This window comes from Cervus elaphus, chromosome 12, assembly GCF_910594005.1.
Source record: "Cervus elaphus chromosome 12, mCerEla1.1, whole genome shotgun sequence".
Taxonomy (NCBI): domain Eukaryota; kingdom Metazoa; phylum Chordata; class Mammalia; order Artiodactyla; family Cervidae; genus Cervus; species Cervus elaphus.
In genome coordinates, this window is record NC_057826.1 from 57,268,210 (window position 1) to 57,291,044 (window position 22,835).

General features: G+C 41.9%; 1 protein-coding gene across 9 annotated transcripts in view; it reads left to right on the forward strand.

Annotated features, from left to right (window-relative positions):
* TRIM9 (tripartite motif containing 9) overlaps positions 1 to 22,835 on the forward strand; it is a 118,308-nt gene that overhangs the window by 54,004 nt on the left and 41,469 nt on the right. For all 9 annotated transcript variants that reach the window (XM_043920692.1, XM_043920691.1, XM_043920695.1 and 6 more), the window contains exons 2-3: positions 10,670 to 10,765; positions 13,223 to 13,345. In XM_043920692.1, the coding sequence (XP_043776627.1) occupies positions 10,670 to 10,765; positions 13,223 to 13,345 (219 nt within the window). The remainder of the gene's footprint in view (positions 1 to 10,669; positions 10,766 to 13,222; positions 13,346 to 22,835) is intronic.

Consider the following 22,835-nt stretch of genomic DNA (forward strand, 5'->3'; position numbering starts at 1 on the left):
TACTCAAGTTATTAATAACAATCTATGATTTCACTTCCTATTCAATGGACCACCTGAATTTTTCCAGATCACTATTCAGTTTTGGATCCCTAAACTTTCTAGGTAAGCAAATACATGCAGTGAGGCCAGCCTTGTCTAAGTCATCAGCAGTGGAAAGAAACTAGTTTATGTAATACACACTTAGGTAGCACCCCATAGGTTAGGACCTCTACTAAGGGCTTCACAAATAATACCAGTGGGAACTTACACATTAATAGGAAAATATCAATAAGAAGCTTTTGAAGAAAAAAAAAACTCACCCATCCATCCTGGTAATTTTAAAATGCAGATTTAAAAAATGAGATTCCATTCTTTGCCTACCAGATTACAAAGGTAAATACAAATTACAATATTTGGAGTGAGATATATAGGCGAGAATATCTGCCTATATATCACCTTCAGCAGGAGTGTAAGTTAGATGATCACATAAAGGGACATTTTGATAACATGAGTTTTAAAACTCTCTAGGAAAGTTTGCAGACCAAGCAGTTTCACTTTTGGAAATGGGGATAATCAAGAATGTATTCACATATTTCCTGTATGAATTTCATTTAGCTCTTTGCAGCAAGATGGGAACAAACCAAATATGCTAAAATAGGAGATTCTTTAAATAAATTGTGATGTACCTACACCCTGGGTTATCCTACAGTTTATCAGTGAATAGCACAGATTCTGGCTGCAGGCTTCCTAGGTTTGGATCCCTGCTCTGCTTCTTAGCAACTTTATGACGTTGGACCGTTAACCTCCCTTGCCTTCATTCTCTCACCTATAAAAAATATGGATAATAATAGTATCTACCTTTGCTGGGTTGTTTTGTGAAAAAAGATGAGTTAAGATGTATAAAGCTTTGCCTGCCATGTAGTAAATATTACCCAAGTGTTTTTTAGCGATTAGTGTTATTTAGCTATTAGATATATGGTAGAGTACTTAGTCAGATGGAAAAATATTTATATCATATTAAATGAAAAGGACAGATTTCAAGACATCAGTGAGTATATGACCTGAAGTCCATTTTGTTGATATACACTGTATGGAGACATACATATTTGATTATAAGAGTATACAAAATTTTGAAAGATAAACATCAAGGGTTCATTGTCAAGGCTATTAATAAGTAGTGTGTCTCTGATGAGACTGAAATTTTCCTTTTCTTCTTCTAAGTCTCTTAATTTTCTGATTTTTCTGAAATGAACATGTTTTGCCTTTAAAATAAGGTGGGAAAAGTTATTTCTTAAAATAAATAAAAGTCTTGCTCTTGCCAAGAAACTTGAAAGAATAAGTCATTCCTCTTTTGAGCACCTAACAATTCAGTCTCTGAAAAGCACAAAGCATTTCTATATGAAAAATAGTTTAGTGATTTTTTTTTTACCTTTTCATATATATTTCTAAGACCATGTTTTAAACTGTTTAGTGAAAAGTCCTTATTGTTGAAACTGAGAGTTTCTATCTGGGACATTTAAATACTATTAAGAACTGAAAACTTATAGATCTCAATCTGTTTTGCTTCACCTGTTCCCTGGTAGTATCAGACTAAGCAGAATGCTGTAACGCCACTTGGAAGAACACAACAGAACAGTGTGAATGTGAAGACAGCTGGGGGATCCATACAGCTTTCTAGAAAAGGACTCAGAGTCTGCTGTTTGGGGCCCTAGAATTTACCTAGGAGAAAAGGCAACACACACACAAAGGAGATCTGTGCTATAATCCATCTCCAGGATGTCAAATCCAATATTTGCACAAAAACTTAGCCCAAGGAAGGCATATTTTTGATCCTTGGGTGTAAATACCTAGTAACTGCCTGACAACACGCCTGTGGTGGGTTAGAATATCCACAGAAAGGCATGCTCAGCCTTGAGCAGCGTGGTGTTGACCTTCCAGGCTGTGTGCCTGCCACTTTATTAAAGTTTCAAGCCTTCAGTCACAGCAATTGCTGCATGAATTCTTTCACAGCTTCCAGCACTCTAAGCAAAAACCATAGAGATGTGGCAAATCAATTTCCACCAAGAAACTATGAACATTGGGGTGAGGCAACAGTTTTTTTCCTCTGCTCTGAGGCAAAAAATGGCTCCTCTATTTCCTTGCTGAAAAAAACCTGCCATGTTGATTTGCATCTCCATTTTGAGAGTTTTCTGTCTAAGATGGAGAAATATTTGAAGTTTGGTGGATAGAGTCTGTGTGGTTTATCTCTGAAATTCAAACTCTGGCCAGAACTGGCTGAGACTTGCTAGGAAAGTAGACGCTTTTTCATTTTCCCTTATTGAGTGGAGAGGCTACATTTCTGTTGTTAGTTGTTAGAATATTCTAGTCTTCCTCTGCTTCATTAGAAAGCCTAGGGGAGAGAACTTTTAAATGTGATGTTATTAAGATCAGAATGGTGGTATTTGCAATGCAGTGACAGTTCCTTGAAGGAGGGATTTTGTCTCCTTTATCATCATTTTCCTGGCATGAATCACTGTGACTGGTCCATGGTAAAATGGGAGGTTGATTAAATTAAAACCATGAATGGAAAATTATAATTGCTATCTGTATTAGTTAGTTTTGCTGCAGTAACAGACAAGTCCCCAAATCTCAGTGGCTTATAAACCAAAGGTTGATTTCTTGCTCATATCATGGGAAGTAGTCTCAAGTTCCATTCTATATATCTTCTTTCTAAGGCCCCCAGCCACTATGTGGGATATGCCCTGTGGCATTCTGACCTGGCTCATAACAGCCCCAGCTCTAAAGAGTTGATGATGCACACCTTTCCCCAACTCTGTTCAGTGATGCCATGTTGGTGACCTAAAATCAACACATGTAAATCCATGGCTGATTCATGTCAATGTATGGCAAAAACCACTACAATATTGTAAAATAATTAGCCTCCAACTAATAAAAATAAATTAAAAAAATAAAATAAAATCAACTATATATATGAACCTTGGGAATTGACAGACAGTACAAATCAAAATTCATTTGTTGTTTTTGTTTTATGAGGGCCAGTTTATTAGTGCACCCCTGGATCTGTGTGACAAAGAGGAAGAGGAAGAAAGCTGGCAGAAAATCACAAGGCCTCTTCAGGTTAAAGTAAATCACGTGGCCAAGGGTGACAGTAAGTCAGGGACACATGCAGGACACATGCTCCATCTACAGTGTAGACTGTCCATAGGACAGTCCTCCAAGTCCTATGGCAAAGGAACAAACAACTGTGAATACTACAATATACCCCACAGTCTGGATAATTGTAATTGACCAAACCCCAAACTGGGACATGTGACATGACAAAGTATTTTAATGACTTATATATGTGTATTTTAACATAATTCTCATTGTAAAAACATACTACTTATTAAATGCTTACAATATGCCTGGTGTTGTATAGAACTTTATATAGTACATATATACAGTACATATATGTACAGTCTCCCCAGTCCTATGACACAGATACTGCTATTAACCACATATTGCAGATGAAGAAATTGAAGGCTAGAAAATTGTTTATTAGATGGGATGCCCTGGACACAGATTCGGAGAGTTGAATAGGGATGGTTAGTTGCTCAGTGGTCTCCATAGATCCATCTACAGGGAAGTGAGATGACCAGAACTGAGCAGAGGGAGGAGTTGACCTGCAGGGGCCTCAACCAATTCCTGCAGGGAGTTCTGGAGCTGGGATGACCTTTTGGGATTGTTCTCAAATCAAGGCAAGAGGGTCCCAGCCAGTCTCCAGCCATGGGGTTCTGGCTCTTCCATATGTGAGTGCCAAAACCTTAACTCAGAAGTATCCAGACCTCTGAGCCTCTGCAGACTGGCAGGGGAGTGATTGGAGTTGAATAGGACATCTGTTAAAAGCACTCATCAAGGTCCTTGGTATTTAAGAAATGACCAATATGTTGACAACATTTCAGTTTCTTGTTTTTACTTTTTAATTATATAATATAAATAATATAGTAAGACTCAAAAATCAGTATTCTTCAAGAAAACTTGTTATTTTCTGGGAGGGAGTGCTTTCCTTCAGAATCAGTCAGTTCAGTCACTCAGTTATGTCCGACTCTTTGTGATCCCATGAACTACAGCACGTCAGGCCTCCCTGTCTATCACCAACTCCCAGAGTTCACCCAAACCCATGTCCATTGAGTCGGTGATGCCATCCAGCCATCTCATCCTCTGTCATCCCCTTCTCCTCCTGCCCTCATTCTTTCCCAGCATCAGGGTCTTTTCAAATGAGTCAGCTCTTTGCATCAGAGGGCCAAAGTATTGGAGTTTCAGCTTCAACATCAGTCCTTCTAATATACATCCAGGACTGATCTCCTTTAGGATGGACTGGTTGGATCTCCTTGCAATCCAAGGGACTCTCGAGAGTCTTCTCCAACACCACAGTTCAGAAACATCATTCTTCAGCACTCAGCTTTCTTTATATAGTCCAACTCTTACATCCACACATGACCACTGGAAAAACCATAGCCTTGACTAGACGGACCTTTGTTGACAAAGTGATGTCTCTGCTTTTTAATATGCTATCTAGGTTGGTCATAACTTTCCTTCCACGGAGTAAGCATCTTTTAATTTCGTGGCTGCAATCACCATCTGCAGTGATTTTGGAGCCCAGAAAAATAAAGTCTGACACTGCTTCCACTGTTTCCCCACCTATTTTCCATGAAGTGATGGGACCAGATGCCATGATCTTAGTTTTCTGAATGCTGAGCTTTAAGCCAACTTTTTCACTCTTCTCTTTCACTTTCATCAAAAGGCCCTTTAGTTCTTCACTTTCTGCCATAAGGGTGGTGTCATCTGCATATCTGAGGTTATTGATATTTCTCCTGGCAATCTTTATTCCAGCCTGTGCTTCCTCCTGCCAGGGTTTCTCATGATGTACTCTGCATGTAAGTTAAATAAACAGGGTGACAATATACAGCCTTGACGTACTCCTTTTCTTATATGGAACCAGTCTGTTGTTCCATGTCCAGTTCTAACTGTTGCTTCCTGACCTGCATACAGGTCATATGCATGATACACATATCCTTCAGAATAGCATTGCATTGATCCTCATTTCTGTGTTTTGTGTTGACCTTGGTACCCAGGAAGCAGGAGGCATGGGCCACAGTCTGCAGCAGGGTGCAGTATGTCGGAGCTGCCCAGGGAAGGAGTGAGGTTGTTTTGGGGGCCACCAAGCTGCCTTTGCATGTTTGCCACCTCACCTATTTTGTATGATTCTTGGTTGACTGTTTGTGACCCATCACGTGCCTGTAGTTTCAGATCCTAGACAGCTAGGAAGTTTCCTTTCATTTGTTCTAATTCGTCTCCATCCAGTATTCATAGTATTAATAAACTGAGGGGGGAAATGACAGGTGAATAATGTTCACAGCAGGAAAAGGAAAGAAGACATGGTTTTCTGTCTGGGAAAGCTGGGCAGCTGGGCGCATGCACTGGAATCATTACCTGTTTCCTGAGCCTAAATGATTGTGGTTCTGAGACATGCTCCACAGGGGCTCCCAGGTTGAGCTCCGATCTCTCTCTTATTTTTTTTTCCATTTATTTTTATTAGTTGGAGGCTAATTACTTTACAATATTGTAGTGGTTTTTGTCATACATTGACATGATCTCTCTTAACATATACTCCTTTGGGAGGCTAGGGGAGCCAGTCAGAGGAGAAGTTGGAGGGGGAACGCAGGAGAGAAGGAGGGAAGGGGTGGAGTTCTTTGTTTCTCTCCTCCAAGCTCAGAACAACTTGCCATCTTTCTGGGCGAGCTTGGTTATTCCGAGCATGCTCAGAGCTCTGGACTGAAAATCTGTCAGTGCTTCTTTGGATTCATCATTTTCCCACTCCCATTCACTTTCTGATTATGATACCTTTTCAGTAAATCAGAAAACAAATATCCAAGACATCAGAATGTTATTGCTTAGGCATTACAGACAGCTTCTGATGGCTACATATACAGCCGAAAACACACACTAAATATTTGCATCTTCTGTGTTCTGGTATAAACTTACAGGGCTGCTCTGTGGTCCTGAGTACAGAACATCTCTGTTAGCATAGAGCAGGAATTTAAATGCTCCTGGGAAACAAAATAAATAAATAATAATGTTCTTTTACATCAGATGTGGCTTATAAATATGATCAAAAGACTGTCCTATAAAAGCAGTACACATATAAATCCTTAGAAAAAGAGTATTTTCTGGTGATAAATAGTTTCCAGGATTTTTTGTTGTCTGCTGGTCCATTTCTACAAGGTGGCAAAGCTTAAGAGAAAGGTTTCTAGGTATTTATCTTATAATGCAGTTGTTTATCAAATACCAGAACAATCATTAGCCAGGAAGAAGGCATGAATGTAGACACAAAGACAATCTGCAAATAAATTGAGTTTTGCAGTTTACATACTGATTTACTATATAAAATCCAAGGAGTAGGTGAGGCCAGCACTCTTTGTCTACTATAGTATAATTTTGTACCATAGTATAATTTTTTTCTACGTATATACCAGCACCCGATCAACAATTCTTATTGGGCATCAGGTCTGACATATTATACAGACGCCTTGAATTACAAGGCTGGACTATAAGAAACCAGGTGGCTCTAGTTTCGTGTAGTTGAATGAATTTGACTTCTCTACTCAAACCTCCAAATGTGATAACTAAGGCGCAGGTTACAATAAAGGGGGAAGAAAACTGTGGTAGCCCAGCAAACTCTGACTCTTTCAGGAAAAGAGGGAATATGAATCTAAAGTCACAATAACATAATGTCTCCTTTAGAATATGATTGTCATTCTATTGCCCTCTGTTCCAAATGAGACTCTCTTCATCCCTTGGGCTTCTGAAAAAGTTCTTGAGAAGAAAATTTTTACCCCAAGTCATAGTGTAGCTGGGGCTTCCCTGGTAGCTCTGCTGGTAAAGAATCCATCTGCAGTGCAGGAGACCCCAGTTCGATTCCTGGGTCAGAAAAATCCCCTGGAGAAGGGATAGGCTCCCCACTCCAGTATTCGTGAGCTTCCCTGGTGGCTCAGATGATAAAAGAATTGGCTTGCAGTGCAGGAGACCTAGGTTCAATCCCTGGGTTGGGAAGATCCCCTGCAGGAGGGCATGGCAACCCACTCCAATATTCTTGCCTCGAGAATCCCCATGGACAGAGGAGTCTGGCGGGCTACAGTCCATGGGGTTGCAAAGAGTCAGACATGACTAAGCACAGCATAGCACATAGTGCAGCTGGACCTAGTATTCAATAACTGAGTAGCCCTTTCAGCAACTGTAAGCTCACTTTGTTCCTTTTCTTCCTAGGCTGTCTTGGTTTAGACTCCCAGAGTCTGAGTACCTCAACCAAAATGCAAGCAATGAAGGGTATCCTCCAACAGATCCTGTTCCAGGAATCTGCCCTGCAAATCCCACCCTAATCCGTCCACGGAGGGTTATGGGCAGGAAGGAACAGATGAATAAGAGTTAATAACAGCCAACATTTATTACACACACACCATGTGCCAGCAGGGTTCTGGGCTTATATACAGTACCTCAGGCAATGCCCACAGCACCAAGAACTATAGTATTCTTATTTATGGATGAGGTAGAGCTATGTGTGAGATATGAACAGCCAGTCACTGGCACCATTTATAAGTTTGGAGTGGTTTCCCTTACCATGATTCTTTATTAGCAGGAGCCATCGCATTGATGAATGTACTCAGCCCTCACAATAATCCAACCACTAAACATTATTTTTCCCACTTTTTCCATTGGAGTAACTCTGACAGTGGTCACTTTCTCAAGGTCATGCTTAGGAAAGGACAGTATCTGAACCCTTCTGAAGCCTGTGCTCTCCCACCCCACAGTGGCATGCAGCATGCACATTTTTAAAGAGAGTTAGTGCCTGACTTCCTATTTAGTCATGCATATATAAGCAAAAAACCTCCATGCGACCAAGAAATACAATTTTAAGATTCTACCCTTTTACTAAAAAGATGAGTGGATAATGCACTGTGTTAGCAAGAAGGAGAAAAGGCATTAGTTTTCAAAGAAGGTGATGTGGGGAAAGGAGTTTGTAATTTCCAGGAGGGATGTTTCCCCAGCTGCTGGGGGAGGAATTTTGTATCAGGTAAGAAGAGGTGGCAAGAATACACAGAAGAACTGTACAAAAAAGATCTTCACAACCCAGATAATCATGATGGTGTGATCACTCACCTAGAACCAGACATCCTGGAATGTGAAGTCAAGTTGGCCTAAGGAAGCATCACTACGAACAAAGCTAGTGGAGGTGGTGGAATTCCAGTTGAGCTATTTCAAATCCTGAAAGATGATGCTGTGAAAGTACTGCATTCAATATGCCAGTAAATTTGGAAAACTCAACAGTGGCCACAGGACTGGAAAAGGTCAGTTTTCATCCCAATCCCAAAGAAAGGAAATGCCAAAGAATGCTCAAACTACCGCACAATAACACTCATCTCACACGCTAGTAAAATAATGCTTAAAATTCTCCAAGCCAGGCTTCAGCAATATGTGAACCGTGAACTTCCAGACATTCAAGCTGGTTTTAGAAAAGGCAGAGGAACCAGAGATCAAATTGCCAACATCCGATGAATTATCGAAAAAGCCAGAGAGTTCCAGAAAAACATCTATTTCTGCTTTATTGACTATGCCAAAGCCTTTGACTGTCTGGATCACAATAAACTGTGGAAAATTCTGAAAGAGATGGGAATACTAGACCACCTGACCCACCTCTTGAGAAACCTGTATGCAGGTCAGGAGGAAACAGTTAGAACTGGACATGGACCAACAGACTGGTTCCAAATAGGAAATGGAGTATGTCAAGGCTGTATATTGTCACCCTGCTTATTTAACTTATATGCAGAGTACATCATGAGAAATGCTGGGCTGGAGGAAGCACAAGCTGGAATCAAGATTGCCAGGAGAAATATCAATAACCTCAGATATGCAAATGACACCACCCTTACGGCAGAAAGTAAAGAAGAACTAAAGAGCCTCTTGATGAAAGTGAGAGGAGAGTGAAGAAGTTTGCTTAAAGCTCAACATTCAGAAAACTAAGATCATGGCATCCGGTCCCATCACTTCATGGCAGATAGATGGGGAAACAGTGGAAACAGTGGCTGACTTTATTTTTCTGGGCTCCAAAATCACTGCAGATGGTGATTGCATCCATGAAATTAAAAGATGCTTACTCCGTGGAAGGAAAGTTATGACCAACCTAGATAGCATATTAAAAAGCAGAGACATTACTTTGTCAACAAAGGTCCATCTAGTCAAGGCTATGGTTTTTCCAGTGGTCATGTATGGATGTGAGAGTTGGATTATAAAGAAAGCTGAGTGCCGAAGAATTGATGCTTTTGAACTGTGGTGTTGGAGAAGACTCTTGAGAGTCCCTTGGACTGCAAGGAGATCCAACCAGTCCATCCTAAGGGAGATCAGTCCTGGGTGTTCATTGGAAGGACTGATGTTGAAGCTGAAACTCCAATACTTTGGCTACCTGATGCGAAGAGCTGACTCATTTGAAAAGACCCTCATGCTGGGAAAGATTGAGGGCAGGAGGAGAAGGGGACAACAGAGGATGAGATGGCTGGATGGCATCACCGACTCAATGGACATGGGTTTGGGTGAACTCTGGGAGTTGGTGATAGACAGGGAGGCCTGGTGTGCTGCAGTTCATGGGGTCGCAAAGAGTCGGACACGACTGAGTGACTGAATTGAACTGAACTGACAGTGGTAATGACTGCAAGTAATGGTGAGCTCCTGTATAAGGATTAAATTGTAGGAGGTAACTTTCCCCCCACATAACAAGAGGCCTTGTGGTACGAGACTTCAAGTGTTGGTTCAGATGCTAAAAGATGCCGATGGAACCTGGCACTGTCTCCTTTCATCATCCTCCCTTCCCATGTTGATCTTTGCTTCTTGAGAGTCCCAGAGCATCTGCCATTAAGTTGGGAGCAAAAGGGAAGAGGCTGCACCAGCCACACTGGTCCCATGTTAGCAGAAAAGCTGAAGCTTTCTCAGCCCTCCAGCCTCCAGCCAACTTCCACTTAGATCTCATCAAGCAGTTGTGGGTCCCCTGTGGGGTGTGGAAAGGAAGAAAGTACACCTTGCTTTAGGAGGCTAGTGTGGAGAGGAGCTGGGGTGGGCTGTGCTTGAGAGAAGGAAGATGTGCCTGGGAGAAGGTTGATGAGAAGGAGCCTCGTCTTGCCCTTTGTATTCACCATTACATATAAGTGACCCTGGGCATCACAGGTGCTCTCACCCTTTCTTCCCTCATCCTGTTAACTCTTCATTCTTTCTGCTCTCATCCCAGTAGCACTTTGGGCTAAATAGTGTTGATAAGTATCAGATCACCTGAATCACTATTTTTTTTAATTTAAAGTTAAATAAACTATTATTGAATTAATTAAGTAATTAATAAGATGAGGGACTTCTAGGCAGATATCAGCTGGTAAGGGCCTTTGAGTACAGCGGCCAGAAGTTTTCACTGCCTCAGAGGAAACACTCCTCAGGGGCTTCTGGAAGGAGTAGAGCTGCTGTTATTACCAGAATCTTCAGGTTACAGGTGTTGGCTCAGTGGTCCAGCTGAGACAAGAGGAATCTGAAATGTTGAGGGCTCTTGGATGAAAACCACCCTGTGTGGCTGCCTCCTGTGATGAGCGCTCTATGGTTTCCTTCTTTGTCTCTGCAGAGCCAGCTCTCCCAGGCGCTGAACGGGCTGTCAGACAGGGCCAAGGAAGCCAAGGAGTTCCTGGTACAGCTGCGCAACATGGTCCAGCAGATCCAGGTATTGGCAGCAACCAAGGCAGAAAGCAAAGCCCATGTGCTAAGATGTAACTGTGTACCTGGGGCAGTGGGGGGCTGGGGGGACTGTTTCCGTGTCTTATCTTTTATGTTTCCTAGGAAATTTCCTACATATTTTTTTCCTGCTCTTTCTATTCTAATACATGCAAATACACATACAGACCAACTTCAAATATACCCCTTCTCAAGATGATTACATTTCCCCAACAAGCCAAGGACATAACCCCAGTTTCCAACAGGTTCCCATCTTCCACACTGAGCTCCTGATTGTCTGCTGCCATGCATTCAGAAAGACATCTGTTTCTTTGTGAATTCAGTCATTATTGTTGAATTTTCTAAATCTGTGTGTTCCCAAAGCACCTTGCAAAAATTATATCTTCTCTAATAGTAACAAACAGGTCACATTTTCTCTCTTTTACCTCTTTCTTTCCTTCCTTCCTATCCTATAATAATGCTTCTTCTCTACCTAGATACTTAAATATTTTTCAACCATGATCCCATGGTAACTATAATTTCAGATTGCTTTATGTGGACATAGTAACCAACAAATCACTTGGCATTTGAGAACCTGTGAACTTCCTATTAGAGCTGAAAGGGAGAAACCATTAAATTGTGTGAAATGCTAAAATAATGACCTTCTACACTGTTTAATGTTCTTATATTTTCAAGTTTGCCTCACAGAAATAATCTGAGTGCTGGCCTCCAGTAGATTGACTTTCTGAGTTAATATCTAACCCATGTCAAGGCAGAAATGGCTTTTTAAATGTAAGCCAGCCTTCTAGAGCACCTCACACTGATTTTTTTTTTTTCCTTTGTTGACATACAGGCCCCTGTTAAAACTTTTGAGTCCCTAACAACCTAAGAGTTGTACATTTCCTTCTGCTTTCCCAAACAACCAAGTTTATCAATTGGTCCCTTCTCTGGCCTCCTGGCATAAAGTGTGCAGCCCCAGGCTCACCCCTGCACGTCACCTCTTCACCAGAACAGAGCTTTCTTTTACTCTATCAGAGCCTTTACTGAAAAAGCTTCCCCCTCCCTACCAATAATAACCTGCTTGGTACATAGCTCTGCGGTGATGACTTCCAGGGCTTTTCTGTGAGAACTCGAAAGCAAATTACTATCGAAGCAAAAATTTAATATTTGTAGATGTCATTGCTCAAGCAATTGTAAATGCATGCCTTATACAAAGAAGACCTTGCATTTGGAACAGTGACCTAATACCTAACTACTGATCCTTATATTAGGAGACACAGTTCTGGATGACTGAGAATTAATTTAAATTTAATAGGCTAAGCTGTTCCTTCATTTCTAACCCCCCAAATTTTACAGCTTACTCAGTTGAGTACTATTTTTTCAATGCTATCACTGTACATGTAACAAGTATTTAGCTCTCATTGGCTGTAAATAACAATTGTTTTCCAGATTATGGTTTGAGAATCAAAGCTACGTATATAACTTATTGAAAGGATTACCTCTAATGAATGCTTATGATTTAATGAAAGAATTGCTTTTAAAAATGTCTATAGCATGGTTCAATGGATAAAGAACCTGCCTGCAATACAGGAGACACAGGAGACTGGGTTCTATTCCTGGGTCCAGAAGATCCCCTGGAGGAAGCAAATGGAAACCCACTCCAGTATTCTTGCCTGAAAAATCCCATGGACAGAGGAGTCTGGCAGGCTTCAGTCCAAAGGGTCTCTCTGTCGGACATGACTGAGCGACTACACACACGCGTAAAAAAAATTTAGATCCAGCATTCAATTTAAATATCATGGGAAAGTTATGATCCATTTAGAGCATGGTTACTGTTCCCCCACAAGCTGACTTTCACAGCAGGCTGATGCCTGTTACATATACCAGGGATTCTTCACTGCCCACCTGCACTCATTACTTGCTTTTTTAATGAAAAGAGCAAGTGTTTTGCCCATGACTATTCATCTAAACTTCTATTGTCATTGGATTATTGTTTAATATTGAAGACCATTGCCATCTGCTTTCTTCTTTCTACCTCTAAATTCAATGATTTTTCTACTCTCATGCCTCAACAATACCTGACTCCCTCAGGCAACCAGCCTTTCTGAATGCCACCTTCCACCATGCACAACTGGTCATATGCCAGCCCTCAAAACAACTCATGTTCAATTCTACAAACTAAAACTTTATCTTACTTGATATAATTCAAATTGCAGAGATGACTTCCTCTTGACAAAAACAAATGTATTAAGTAACATTTACCTCTTTGAATCTAAAGTGAAACACTACCCCTGCAGAATAAAATTTATTTTGCTATTTATAAAATGCATGTGTGCACACTGGGCAGGGCTCCTCTTCCTTCCCTTCAGCAGGGACCTCCCCCCACAGATGGACTGGGGCTCTGCTGTCTCTGGCAGCCCAAGGCACCAGGTCAGTTCACCGCTGAACACTATGCTCTCTCACACAGGAGAACAGTGTGGAGTTCGAGGCCTGCCTGGTGGCGCAATGTGATGCCCTCATTGATGCCCTCAACAGGAGGAAAGCCCAGCTGCTTGCCCGTGTCAACAAGGAGCACGAGCACAAGCTAAAGGTGAGCGCTGCTCCCTATGGGGGGCGGAAGGCCAGGCTTCCCGGGTATGACGGGCAGGTGAATGCCCACAGCCTTGGGTGGCCAGTGAGGAGCAGGCATGCCCATTCATTCACCACTCACTCCTTTCTTTACATCACTGATACTCACTGAGTGACTTTTCTAGGCCAGAAATTGCTCTGGGTACAAAGATAATAAATAAATCAGAATCCCTGCTCTCGTGGGGCTTATATTCTACTAGAAGGAATAAGCAGAAGGCAAGATAAGTAAATAAAACATCCAGTATGTTCATAAAACATGCTAAGAAAAAATAAGGTGAAATGGATAGAGAATTCTAGGGATGGGGGTTGAAATTTTAAACAGAATGACCAGAATGATGATTCAGAGGCAAATGTATTTTTGAATTGGGAAATGGAATCTGTACTTTTCAGAAAACAAACAAGGTTTGTCTTAACTTCTGAAGCAAACTATGTAACTGAAGCAGCTGTATAGACTTTGGTCATCACGCAGTCAATCAATTGATCACAGGTCTGGGGTCCTATTGGCAGGAGGACTGGTCCTCCCGGAGACATCTGCTTCCCCATCTATTGCCCTCTTGGAGCAGGGCAACCACACATGAAAACGTACTGGATAGACATAGATGGGCAGCACCCAGCAGAAGGAAGCAAGAAGTAGCCAGCAGGAGCACATGCATGCCCAGCAAGCCTCAGGGTGGCTGCCAGTGGGTGGTGGGTGGGTAGTGTGCCGTGTTGGCCTGTGGTTGGGGTGGAGGCAGAAGTGAGGTCCGACCATAGGTTCTCTGCAGGGGTCAGACAACCAGCGTCAGGGAGCTTCAATGCTCTACAACTAGGACACAGCCTTGGAGGAGCTGGTGGCTGGTGAGCAGCCCAGGAAGTAGCAGATATCCCCAGCAGGCTTGGAACAGGCTTTAGTCCCTGGAGAAAAAGAGGAGGTCCCGTTTCTAAAAGTGTGGGATTCCAGTAGGAGAACCAAGGGAGAGGTTCAAAATGAAAAACTAACAGAACAGACATTATAAGATTTGGGGCTAAAACTTGGTGACTGGGCCAGTGCCCAGTTCATGGTTACTAGAAAGAAGGCAACAAACCAGTTGCTATCTGGGGCGTGAGACCTCGCCAAGATGTGCGGCAAATGGCAATGCTGAGTCCTGAGCAGTGGAGTCCCCATCGTTAATCTGTGCCCACCACGCCCCAAGACTCAGGACCCAGAGAACTCCACTGTGAAGATGGGGAGCCAGGCAGCATGCAAAGAGAAACATTTCCCCAAGGAAGCTTAACAGTTCTATCCAAAGGCAAGGGAAACCCCAACACTAGTTTCCTTCTTTAGATTCCCTCCTCTGCTGCTCTTCACCTGCAGTTCCTCAATACACATTTGGATCCACATACAGGCTTCTTCCCTTCCCCAAAGCCAGGGCAATGTGGCTGGAATAGAAACCTTTCTCCACTGCCTTTGTGACTTACCTACCTGTCACTCTGAATTTGCCTGTGGCATGGAGGCTGAGCTGTGACTGTGGGGTCCAAGCCAGAATGGACTCATGAGGGCTGAGCCCTACAGTGAATTTGTCCAGCCTGACCTCGCTGGTGCTGAATCGTTGGCCAGCCTGACCTCACTGGTACTGTATTGGGGCCATGTTGGCCCGCCTGACCTCGCTGGTGCTGTATTGGGGCCATGTCCCTTTGAGTGTTCCTGATGTGACAAAGCAGAGCAGTTGCATCATGGAGAGGCTCAGCAGATTCTTTGTTAAGGAAAACTGCATGTCTTGAAGTTGGAATCTAAACCAGAAGTTAGGAAAGAAAAGTGCCCAGGGAGTGAACATTGAGAGAGCCTTACTTAGTTCGTGGGCTTGAACAGTGAACCAGGCTAGGGATCTTACTGCTCCTTCCAGGGAGGCAGTCACTGTTTCCTGGCAGTGAATCAAACTGGAAGACCCTCTCAGGTTTGTCTTAGAGTGAACACCAGCCCCCACAGGTCATCACACCAACCCCAGCCCCGTGGAGGCTTCACGCTGAACTTCAGGTAATGGAGGAAGCACCGGGCTTTCCTCAGGAGCCTCCCCGCCCCTACCAATGACCTGTGTGGTACTTGTCTCATAAAGTACTGAATGAGGCCAAGTTTTACTTGGATGACTTTCTCTAGCTTATCAGTTTCCAGGCTCCTGTCCCTTAGTGTCTATGATCAAGTTATTTTCTTTTGATTTCTATAAAGGACCATGGGATTGTGTTTCATGGTAACATACATAGTCATTCCTAAAATGTGAGAGAGATAAATAAGGCAGTATTAAAGATACTTCAGAAAAAACATTTTCTGAAGATTGTGCTATGTGGATGTTAATCTTGTACATTTAGCTGTAACAACCTGGGAGATGGATTTAAAGCCATAAGCCTATTCATCTAAGATAGTCAGATGAGGCTTGAATGAAAAATTCTTCTGAAGTCACCATTTTTTATCCAAATGAAAATCTAGAAGTACTGTGGACTCTGACTCTGTGGTTAACCGGGTAGCAACACAGAATGAGCATCCTTGGTGACCAAGCCCTGGCTTTCATAGCAGTAACAGCTAACATTTGGGGACACTTGCTTTGCAGCAACACTATACAAGCTATGTTATAGGGATCAACTCCTCTGTTCCTCAGGACAACTCTGGGAGGTCATTATTACTGCTATTAACACTCTAGAGATGAGGAAACCATGGCACCATGCTATTGAGAACTGGTCCTGGGATCCAGAATTCCTGTCCTGCTAACCTGGCTTCAGAGTCCAGACTCTGGACCGTGGCACCCTACAGCTGGTAGTACAGTGCAGAGAGAAGGCATGTGGGGACATGCCTAGTCCTGTCCCCAGTCAGCCAGCACCTACCTAATGCACACCTGCTCGGAGCCGAGTGCTGGGCTCAGGGGCAGGGGAAGAAGGACACGAAGGTGACTCAGAGTCAGGGGCTTCCAGTCCTGTGGATGAGATCAGTCACACCCACAAATGACTCCAGCACAGGTAGAGAGCAAGGTTCCGGGAGAAGGTTGCCCATGTCATTAGAGCTGTGAGAAGGGCGAAGTTACTTCCAGCTGAAGGGGTCACAGAGAGCCTCATGAAAAAGCAGGCATTGGAGGACCCCAAACTTTGGGAGACATGCGTTGATGGTGGTATGCATTCTTGCCTGTGGGAAGTGGCCAGGCTATGAGGGGAGAAGAGGGTGGTCAGCACAGTGCACCCTAGTCTTGCTCTATGCAGTTAGTCATAGGGACCGATGGATGCTTTCTGTTTCCATCACCTGCTCTGACCTTACTAAAAAGATGATCACTACAGCCCTTCATTTTAGCACCCTTCAGAAACCCAGAACCTTTATTGTTATAGAGGAACTTAAAATGTCATTTGAACCACAAAGAGTATCTAAAGTAAACTCACAGCTGTCTATGGGTAATGAGCTGGACAGCTGGGATTTTTCCTCTGATAGTGGACCAGCCGTTTTAATGTGTCGCCATAAAGTTTTAACTTTTTCCTTAAAGGGCATCTCTTTTGTGAAGCACGGCAGATGCTTCCCTGACATCTTTAAACAGAACATGGTTAACAGTTTGTATTAAGTCCTAGGGTGACTATAGTGGTGACTCCTGGTTTTTTCTACGGGAGAGATGTAAGGGTAGCAATCTGGATAGATGCGGGGAGCCAGGACTGAGGAAACATCATTTATCCGAATCAGAAAGTGCTGAGGGACATGAAAGCCACCAGCCTAGGCTGTGCCATGGATGCAGGTGGAGATGATTCAGGGACAGCTGTAACGCATTGAGGGGACCCCACGGCCCGTGTCGGTCCATTGGTGCTGGTGGCCTGCATGGTCAGGGACCTCTGAGAGAGGCAGCTGCCTGCCCTCATTCCACCCTGCCTGGGGTGGCGTTCCCTGCCCTAGATCCCAAAGGGCGACAGAAACCAGAGACAGGTGGCTGGTTGTCTCCCACGGCAGCAAAGCTGTTCTGTCTTCTGCCTTCTGTGATTTGTTTCTCTGCTGTTTTCAGCTGATTGTATCTGTCACTGCTTCTAAAAACAGGCAGTGCGGCCGTCACCGTGACTGCTGATGCCAGCCTCCATGTCTCCCTCCCTCTGCTTTTCTCCTCCTGCCTCTTCCCTTTCTTGTCACTTCAGTTGCTACTCAGATTTGTGAGAAAAGACTGGCCTTTTATAGACATCACTTGCCAAGCACAGTACTTCTTTCTGTCTTTGTTGGCTAGCCCATCACTCACAGTCCGGAGGGGGTAATCTTATGGTCTTCCGCTTCCCTTTGGCAGAGTTCTCTGGGGGCCTGCTTTTGGCTGACAAAGAGGAGAGTTGTGTGTGTGTTTTCTGGCAACTTTTTCTTCTTGAGCCATCCAAAAGGCTAGGGGAACTGGAAAGCCATGTGCATAAAGACAGTCTTTATAATCCACTCAGGCTCCTCTCTGAAAGAACCGATTGCTTGAGCAGATGGAGCAGTTCTGGTTCTGAGGCAAGATGGAGCCGAGCGGTGAGGAGCCCAGATTCTGGGTCATAAGAGAACGGGGTGTGAAGACACACTGCATCACTTACTAGGTCTCTCACCATGGACACATCTACAGTTCCATTTCTTTCACCTGTGTGGAAAATAGGCCTAGACGTGGTCCACCTGCCTAGGGCATTGTAAAGACCCTAAAGCACAGTACTCAAAATGTGAGCTTTATTGTTGTGGTTATCACTGGATAGCTTTCCCAGAAAAGACCCCGACACTGGGAAAGACTAAGGGCGAGAGGAGAAGTTGGCGACAGAGGATGAGATGGCTGTATGGCATCATCAGCTCAGTAGACATAAGCCTGAACAAATTCCGGGAGATAGTGAAGGACAGGGAAACCTGATGTGCTGCAGTCCATGGGGTCACAAAGAGTTGGACACGAATGGCAATCAGACTGGAAATATAGTCTTACTCAGAACACTGAGGAAGTAAGTACTCCTGGTATTTTCCATAATATCAGAGTTCCTATTGCAGAATTAACCTAGTGTGATTAATTATCTCTGAACCTAGGAATGGTGACTTGAGTATAATTCATCACCACACAAAATAGTGCACTAAGTTTGGTGGGCTATTTTTAAAAGCTAAAAACAAGACTTTGAGGCATATACAGGTGTGACTTTATATTAGGAACACTGTCTAAATTACAGTAATACTATTCTGTGGTTTGAAAAAACACTGGGAGGCAAATACCTAAATTTTCAGGATGTGATAAATTAATCAAATGTCAGAAAACTACTGGAGGGAAAAAATGCTTTTTGAGCTTACAAAAACTATTACTAACTCACATTTAATGCCTTGGACAATATTCCCTCTACCAGAAGAGGCAGCTGGGCCCCTAGGTTTCATGTCTGAACTGTGTGTGTTGTGTCAACATCCTTCCCAGGTCTTCCTTGGCTAAATAAGGCTTTAAAATATCCTCATTGTCTGTGACCCTCACAGGAAATTTGTGTCAACATTTTAAAAGTGCCGTTAGAGATCTGTGCTCTTTTCAGGAACTTTACAAATGTCATTTTTCTTTTGATAAGCCCAAAGAAATATCTGAGAATTGTTTTTATTTATGTAACATTCAGATTTGAAATAACTCCACAATCATCTTACAGGTGTTCTTTCTCCAATATTTTAGAATGAATTTGTGTGTTGAATAGTACCAAGTGATGGATGTCTTCTTGATCCCCTTGCAAGTCTAGATCCTCTTAAAGAAAAAAAAAAAATAGTTATAGTTATTCAAATACACTCTGAAAAAATCTAATCTTTAATTTCCATGTGTGGTTGGTGAGTTAACATACCAATGACATTACTCGGTGAGAATGCTAAGGGATAATGATAAAAATGATAAAACTTACTGTTTATTAGAGCTTCCACTTTTATAGAGGGCCTCCATGTCCCAATTGTAATTGTCTATAGAATGCTTGATTTTGAATCCAATTGGGTTTTGTTAGACTCATTATCATGATTGTCATTATTATCTTCATTATTATTTACCATGTATTGGCTGTTTGTTCCCATTATGTTAGCAAAAAAAAAAGAATGAATTATATGGGCATATTATTAAGAGTACAAATTTACACTAGGGATATTATCGGCTTACTTTAGCCTTTTTGTCAATGCTTCATAATCCTTTGATCAGGTTTAGAGAAAGAGAGAGGAAGAGGAAGGAAGGAATGGAAGAAGGGAGGGAGGCAGGAGGAAGAGAGGTAGGAAGGAAGGAAAGGTCTGCCCAAGCTCACAAAGAATTTAAAAATAACAGGTAGGATTTGACTGTTATAGTCATTACTAGAAAGAAAAGCAACAAACTAAAAAGTCCACTCGATTACAATAAAACTACTGGCAAAATGTTCCATTAGTTCATTACAGTGAAGACTTTGAAAACATTTAGGCATACTGGAACACTTAACATTTTTGACTGCCCTCAGCAGAAGTTTTTGGGGGGCCAACTCTAATAATTTAACCACAGTTATTATTGATGGCAAGCCTATCATTAATTGGGAATTTATTTGGCAAATTCCATGGTCCTCTCCCCATGTATAGAAGCAAAAGCCCCAGAGGGCCTGTAAGAAGCGGATTGCCCGAGTTGCCCGTGGCATCACCAGGATGCCACCACGTGCACCTGGAGCTCGCCACAGTCAGGGGACAGGCCTGTGAACACCCTCGACCCGCTCTAGCAATGACAGGGAAGGGCAGTCACAGAACTTCTTTAATGTCCTTTGCCTGAGTCCATACATGAATGCACACTCAGCTCCAGAAGGCACTTAAAGCTTTCTTCAAAGATGATAGACTAATTCACCATTTCTCACATCCTATAAAACACCACCATACTGGATGCAACACTTTTATTGTGGAACGCTGTAAATGATGAATGTTCTCCTGTGTGGGTGGGGCCACATCAGGATGCTTCTCTCTCCAAATGGCTTGTATTTCTTTCTTCATTAACTTCTCTGTACAAGGATACAGTTTTCTATATACTAAGAGCATGCTTTGGATATTCCACGCAATGCTTATTGATGAGATTATCGTCATTCACACTTCTGAGACAGAAAATTCAGTTTTACTGTTAAAATCTCAAGCCTTCTGAAAAACAGATATGCGTTTTATTTACTTAATAGGCCTAAATGATCCTTTTATGGATTAAAACTCAAAGCATCAGATTTGTCTTTGAAATGACTAGTCGCCGAGGTGGTTAAATTAATACTGCTACTATAGAAGACAGTATCAAGAGAATGGGGGAAATGTTTGCTGTATTTCCATAAGCCATGTGGGAGAATGGTGGCATGTAAGAAATTTAAAATGTTCTTCATTAATTTAGGTGTCCCTAAGTTTCAATGAAAGTAATGATAATATAGGAGATAATATTTTACTCTAACGGGAAATCAAGAGAATTATTTATTTTACTAGATGAATCTATTGGTCAAAGCACTTCACCAAAAATCACCAGTGAGTCAATTCCAACCATCAGTCAGTCATCTTGCTACAGGACATTATGGAACATATAGAAAAAACTATCTCCACTGACCAAAGGGACCTGTGTAGAATAAATTCTTCAAATTTGTTTCTTGAAAGTACTTATATCTTAGAAAAACAAAAAAGAATTGCATTATACTTAGAGGACATCATTTTAAACAGTGATGGAAATATATATTAAGAAAGAATGTCTTGAAATATTGAAAGAATGTTAGTATTTACTTAGACTAAAAATTCATCAGTGATCTCTCTCCAGACCCCATGATGAGAGAAAATACTATAAGAAAAGTATTTATTAAAAAGAAGATTTAAGAAAAAATTTTAAAGAGCCACATGTAAGATGGAGAGATGAAATTTGGATAAAATAATGAAATTCCCCTTAATTAATCTCAGTTCTAGCAGCTCTTTGTATCACCTGAGCTGAGTGATGGGAGACTGGCCTATTCAAGATGCAGTGGAAAATACAGTTGTAGATAGACTGAACAAAATTTCACATTTGTACTATATAAGCTGTCATGGGTTGCTCTCTGCTACTAAAAAGTCTAAGCATTCAAAGAGACATACAGTCTGTTCTCAAATTCTCCTTTTCCAAATAGGTACAGTATCGTATCCTGACCCCCAAAAAATGACCTTTATAAATTTGCCACTTAAAATAAAACTCTTCAAGTGATCAATAGGATTTGCCATCCAAAACAGATGGTGACTGCTGATAAAATTTTGAAGGCCTTCTCTGAAACTGTGGACCACAGATTAATTCATTGTCCTCTAAGAGCTGGTTTAGGCCTTAATACATATGAAGACTGGAAGATTATTTCCTAGTTCCTATTCACTCCTGCAACATGTATATTTCCTTAGAAACTCCTTAAACCCAGCCAGCTGAAAACATGGTGCCAAGGGTTTCTCCAGAGCATCAGAGCCACTGCAAAGAAATATAGAACTCAAAGAAAAAGTGACATGGCCTGACTTCCTGTGAATTGTTTGTCATTAAAAAATATATAATGTAGAAGTAAATAGTACTAATAAGAAGTAGAAATAACACAGAGTGAAGAAGGTAGCAAGTAAGAAAGCTGAATGAAGACACTAACAGAATAAAATATTTAAACTCTTAAAAGATTTAATTATCTGGCTGATTTCCATAATATGGGAAATCTTGCTAGATTAATTGAGAAACTAAAAGTTAATTATAAAACACCCAAAAATGCTACTTCTGGGAACCCCACTGATTCATTTTTAACAGTGAATTTTATCACAGGTTACTGGGATCATAGCAAAATGGTTTATTAAAATGTTTTAAAAATGGACCAGCATCCACTGTAGCAACAGTGAGAGTTGCGAGCCAAGCAGGATATTGAGTCCTTCCAAGAAGCTTGAACCATGGAATACAGGAGCCAACAGCAAACACCCCTGAAACTCACAGACTCTTTGGCAGCACAACAATGAAGCTTCTTAAGAGTAATCAGAGCCCCCAACACTCCCACAGCTCCTTTGGCACCAAATAAACCTTGCTTGAGAAGGAAATTTGTAGAGGCAGACATAGAATTTTATGAGGCCTGAGTAACATATTTATTTCAGCACATTTTGGTCATAAAATTATCATTGAGCTGAATGTTCTGGCAAGTAAACACAGTTCAGTCTTTTTTGCCTCAAAAGGAGGCTTACTTTGGGTTGTAGTACTCAGATCCAGCCTGTGCTTGTTATTCGGAATTTTAGTACCAGTCACTTCTATATAGTCCTAGGGCAAATGCCATTGGGACAGTGAAAGGTGACTGCTGAGGTTTCTGCTACCTAGCAGCATTGATGCACTTGCTGCTGAAATGTAAAAACACTTTCTGGGAACAATTTAGTCAAGTGTCATATAGCAGAGATGAGTAGTATAATAGCTGTGGGTCCCCTGCATTGCATTTTTTTAAGTGCTTAACTTATGCGTGTTTTCTTTTTCCCCAAGAAGCAGAAACGTAACCTTTTTTTTACCTCCTGATTTTAAAGTAAAATAATAAAATGAGAATAT